We start from the raw sequence: 5,422 nt of genomic DNA, 5'->3' as shown, positions 1-5,422 counted from the left end.
TGTTCCACCTATTCCGCTCCAGTCATTACCAGTGCCTATTCTCCCCAAGTTGCCACCAACCTCCTGTGCCTCCAAGCCATTGTGAACACCTAATCTAAAAACACCAGGGTTGATCTCAGAAATCTGGGCTCATTTTTTGAGCAGCAGGCCAGGAGGAAGGATTTTGAACTGTTTTTATGTATTATACTGTCTGTGTGTGTTTGTCCTGTCTGAAGCACCCTGTCAGCCCTGAAGTGAATTGCCCTTCTGGATTAATACTTTTGTATTGTATTTAATGAACACATTTTCTGCCTAGTGATTTCACCAGGCAAGCCAAAATGTGATGCAATTGCAGGTGGTCTTTTCAAACAGCTCTTACACTAAAAGGGTATTATCATTATTTTCACAATTTCACAGTATTTTTGCCAACCTCATAATGTGGAAATATATATTAAATAGGGAAATCACGTTTTTGACTGCACTGGGCCTTTAAGAACAAGTTGCTTGACAAAGTAATAAAAAAATGGGAAGAATTTAATAAACCACCTTTAGGCTATAATAAAACAAAATAATGGTTGGTGGTAATAATCAACACATTTTCTTAATTTAGAACGGGTCATAAATGTTGGTTATGATAATAATAGGTCCTTATTGTTTGTATTTCTATCCTGTCCCTCCAGGATTTAAAGACAACCACCTCGTCTTGGTTGACCTTTGACCACAGGGTATGGAAGGACTGCAGTGATGCGCGGATTGACTCATAATCCGCTGCTCTACTCCAGCTTTATTGTCTCTCTGCTCAGGAAACATCGAATAATGAATGGGTGATTGACTTTCTTTATGCTGCCCAGACCTTTCTCTGACTCGTTAAAAATTTTCACCCAAACCTCCAGTACAAACCTGAACTTACTGTATGTATAAAAAAGTTTTAAATCCCTTTGTTTCTCTGAATATCCTAGAGTTTTATGCCTCATCTATAAACTCTATACTATACTCAACGTAATGGCAGATGTGGATGCTATGTGATGTCTTTGCCCGGTGAACGTTCCATAAGCAGAATAACAAATGTTAGGGGAACTACAGTAGTTAGTGTAATGAGCTTTACTAGGACAAATATTTGTATTTCTTTTCTTTCCATTTCCTCCAGTCTTTTCCCAAGGGGATGGGGTCCAAAGGAAATCAGCCAAATGAGTTTCTGAGAATGCTAGAGAAGTTGTAACAACTTTGTAAAAAATGTTTTTGCAAGTAACTTAACGTTTTTTTAAATGTATATTTTGTTGGCAACAAAAATCATTCTATGCACAGAAAAAATTGTTCAATTGGATGTTTTTGCTCTAAATCCCGGTTGATGGGCTAGTACGTGCACAATAAGTCCCAAGAGGCCAGATGTAATTGTGAGGAGCAGATAGCATCTTCACCTTCCTCCTCTCCTCTACTCTCCTCAAACCTGCGAGCAGCCACCCGGACAGAGAACGCAACAGGTCTAATCTTGGATAGTCTCAAACAAGCTTTTTTGACATAGAATTCAAATGACTGTTGCTGAAATTAATTTTATAATCTTAAAATTATTATTTTGACAAAAAGTAGAGCAACTGTAAGAAAAGATGATTAGAATAGCAATGGAACACGTAAAGAAGCATCCAGGGGTAAGTACTTATTTTTGTCCTATGGATTATTACCTCAAGTGAGTTAGTAGTCTATAATATTTCATGAAAGTTTCATAATTTCTGTTGTCGGTGTTAAATATGCTACCAGTTGTTGCTCAATGGAATCAAGTGAGTAATCAAAATAACTTGAGGTGGCAGTTCCAAACATCAGTTAGGGAAAGGGAAAGGGGGATACCTTGTCAGTTGTATGACTGAATGCCTTCAACTGAAATGTGTCTTCCGCATTTAACCCAACCCCTCTGAATTAAACCCATATGCTGAGTGTCATTAGGCAAATTGAAATGAAATAAAAGTTTAAACTCTAAATAGGCTTCACTTCTGCATTTTGACACATTAAATTTGTTTTTCTGAAAAAGTATCAGGCAGACAGACATTCCACTCACAGACAGAGACATATACAGTCACAAACAGACACAGACAGGACAGTTTCAAGAATGTAAAAATGTGACCAATATCCTGTTCAGAATTCATTCTAACAAGGCTCTTATTAGTTTTTTGAACTGCAAGACCATTGTATCCAATGGAGGTAAAAAATGCTTTTGGGTTGATTGACTTTTAAGTCATTATGGGTTTCGTGGAAGGATGGTTAGCTAGCTTAGTCGAGTCCATGGGTGCGTCATGGTTATGTTAGGGCTGTAGGTAATGTTTCTCTATGGAAGAAAGGCCTTGTTTTCACTGTAAATAGTTAATTTCACATGGTGAACATCTGCTGAACATCTATCCTCAACCGTTCTTCTGATGCCACTCACAACCCTAACCCTTTATTGACAAAGGCTATGTAGACATGCTCAGATTTCTATTCCTCAAAGTGAATGAAATGGTCATGCTATCTCCCTCTTTCTTCTTACTCTCTCATAGCTCATCCCCCAGTTCTTCTTCATCTTGTTGGGAATGGGAGGAGCCTCCTTGTATTTGGTCCGTCTTGCAAAGGGGCCCCATGTCACGTAAGACTCTTTACCATTTCCCTTATTGTCCATTTTATTTTTAAATTAATATGCTTTAATCAATTTCTTAATACTATCCAATTAAAACATATAGTAGTGGATGCCAATTCCCTTTAACATCATAAGGCACAAGAGGTAATCCCACCTCTTGTGCTGTTATGGGGCATCAATTCCCATATCACTGCTAAGGGCTATCCTGCTGCGAGTTTTTGTAAACTAGGCCAGGCCCATGAATAGTTGATCGCAGGCAGACTAACACGGTTCCCTCTGATCCCATTTGTGTTTGTCCTACTTCGGCCTGCTTTGACTGCTGTGTCACTGTACAGCTGGAACAAGAAGAACAACCCTGAGCCGTGGAATCAGCTTGACCCTACCTACCAGTACAAGGTACTGTACCGCCAACACTGTCAGCAATAAACACACTTTAGCTCCACAAAGTGTATGTTTACTGCATCGTATTCAATTATTGTTTGACTTGACAACAATGTAATAGTAATGTAGCCTATCAATAGTATCAGTTAAGTCAATGATATACACTGCTCAAAAAAATAAAGGGAACACTTAAACAACACAATGTAACTCCAAGTCAATCACACTTCTGTGAAATCAAACTGTCCAATTAGGAAGCAACACTGATTGACAATAAATTTCACATGCTGTTGTGCAAATGGAATAGACAAAAGGTGGAAATTATAGGCAATTAGCAAGACACCCCCAAAAAAGGAGTGATTCTGCAGGTGGTGACCACAGACCACTTCTCAGTTCCTATGCTTCCTGGCTGATGTTTTGGTCACTTTTGAATGCTGGCGGTGCTCTCACTCTAGTGGTAGCATGAGACGGAGTCTACAACCCACACAAGTGGCTCAGGTAGTGCAGTTCATCCAGGATGGCACATCAATGCGAGCTGTGGCAAAAAGGTTTGCTGTGTCTGTCAGCGTAGTGTCCAGAGCATGGAAGCGCTACCAGGAGACAGACCAGTACATCAGGAGATGTGGAGGCCGTAGGAGGGCAACAACCCAGCAGCAGGACCGCTACCTCCGCCTTTGTGCAAGGAGGTGCACTGCCAGAGCCCTGCAAAATGACCTCCAGCAGGCCACAAATGTGCATGTGTCTGCTCAAACGGTCAGAAACAGACTCCATGAGGGTAGTATGAGGGCCCGACGTCCACAGGTGGGGGTTGTGCTTACAGCCCAGCACCGTGCAGGACGTTTGGCATTTGCCAGAGAACACCAAGATTGGCAAATTCGCCACTGGCGCCCTGTGCTCTTCACAGATGAAAGCAGGTTCACACTGAGCACATGAGCACATGTGACAGACGTGACAGAGTCTGGAGACGCCGTGGAGAACGTTCTGCTGCCTGCAACATCCTCCAGCATGACCGGTTTGGCGGTGGGTCAGTCATGGTGTGTGGTGGCATTTCTTTGTGGGGCCGCACAGCCCTCCATGTGCTCGCCAGAGGTAGCCTGACTGCCATTAGGTACTGAGATGAGATCCTCAGACCCCTTGTGAGACCATATACTGACACATGCACATTTGTGGCCTGCTGGAGGTCATTTTGCAGGGCTCTGGCAGTGCACCTCCTTGCACTAAGGCGGAGGTACCGGTCCTGCTGCTGGGTTGTTGCCCTCCTACGGCCTCCTCCACGTCTCCTGATGTACTGGCCTGTCTCCTGGTAGCGCCTGCATGCTCTGGACACTACGCTGACAGACACAGCAAACCTTTTTGCCACAGTTCGCATTGATGTGCCATCCTGGATGAACTGCACTACCTGAGCCACTTGTGTGGGTTGTAGACTCCGTCTCATGCTACCACTAGATTGAGAGCACCGCCAGCATTCAAAAGTGACCAAAACATCCGCCAGGAAGCATAGGAACTGAGAAGTGGTCTGTGGTCACCACCTGCAGAATCACTCCTGTTTTGGGGGGTGTCTTGCTAATTGCCTATAATTTCCACCTTTTGTCTATTCCATTTGCACAACAGCATGTGAAATTTATTGTCAATCAGTGTTGCTTCCTAAGTGGACAGTTTGATTTCACAGAAGTGTGATTGACTTGGAGTTACATTGTGTTGTTTAAGTGTTCCCTTTATTTTTTTGAGCAGTGTATTTTGCATCAATATAAGTAGCCAAGAGAATTACGTAAATCCTGCCATAATGTCTTCTTCCCCAGTTTGTGGCCATCGATACTGACTACAAGAACCTGAAGAAGGAGGGACCTCAATTCTGACTATCTTCCCTCTATCCTAACGGCACCAAGTCCAGCCCGAAGAACGTCACTGAAGAATTCAAATCTGAGAAGAATTTGTCTCTCAACGCTTCTAATGTATACAAATATTGGGAGATTGATCCATAATGTTGATGATCAAATCTATACATTTGTCTGTTTGTTTTATCATAAACACTTCATTGTTATTTTGACAGACGCTAAATTTAACAATGAATGTGCGCATTATGAAAAGAGGCAGGAGTGTGCATAGATTTGTTCACCAAATTACAGCGAACAAAAATATAAAAATGCAACATGCAACAATTTAAAAAATGTTACTGATCATATAAGGAAATCAGTCATTAGAAAAAAATGTACCTGGCCTTTTGGATTCTATCTTGAAATAAACTTATTCATGTTACCATTCCAGAACTTAGTGATTACTTTACATGCAGGGTTGGAAAGGTTACTTTCTAAATGTAATCCGTTACAGTTACTAGTTACCTGTCCAAAATTTGGACTACTATTAGATTACTTTCCCCTTAAGAGGCATTAGAAGAAGACAAAATGTATGTTACCAATTGAACGACATCTATTGCAGAATAAATCCATGTTGAAGTTTACATAG

The 5,422-nt window shown here is 41.5% G+C and overlaps 1 protein-coding gene across 1 annotated transcript; it reads left to right on the top strand.

Moving 5' to 3' along the window:
- The first annotated feature begins 1,404 nt into the window (after positions 1 to 1,404).
- LOC129861150 (NADH dehydrogenase [ubiquinone] 1 alpha subcomplex subunit 4-like 2) lies at positions 1,405 to 5,215 on the top strand. The gene is made up of 4 exons (XM_055932310.1): positions 1,405 to 1,625; positions 2,505 to 2,590; positions 2,917 to 2,977; positions 4,759 to 5,215. The coding sequence occupies exons 1-4, from the start codon at positions 1,584 to 1,586 to the stop codon at positions 4,813 to 4,815; spliced, it is 246 nt and encodes an 81-aa protein (XP_055788285.1). The 5' UTR covers positions 1,405 to 1,583; the 3' UTR covers positions 4,816 to 5,215.
- The last annotated feature ends 207 nt before the right edge of the window (positions 5,216 to 5,422 follow it).

The sequence above is a fragment of the Salvelinus fontinalis genome, chromosome 8, assembly GCF_029448725.1.
Source record: "Salvelinus fontinalis isolate EN_2023a chromosome 8, ASM2944872v1, whole genome shotgun sequence".
Lineage (NCBI taxonomy): Eukaryota > Metazoa > Chordata > Actinopteri > Salmoniformes > Salmonidae > Salvelinus > Salvelinus fontinalis.
The sequence above is the reverse complement of the archived record's forward strand: the minus strand, read 5'-3'. Positions and strand labels throughout refer to the sequence as shown.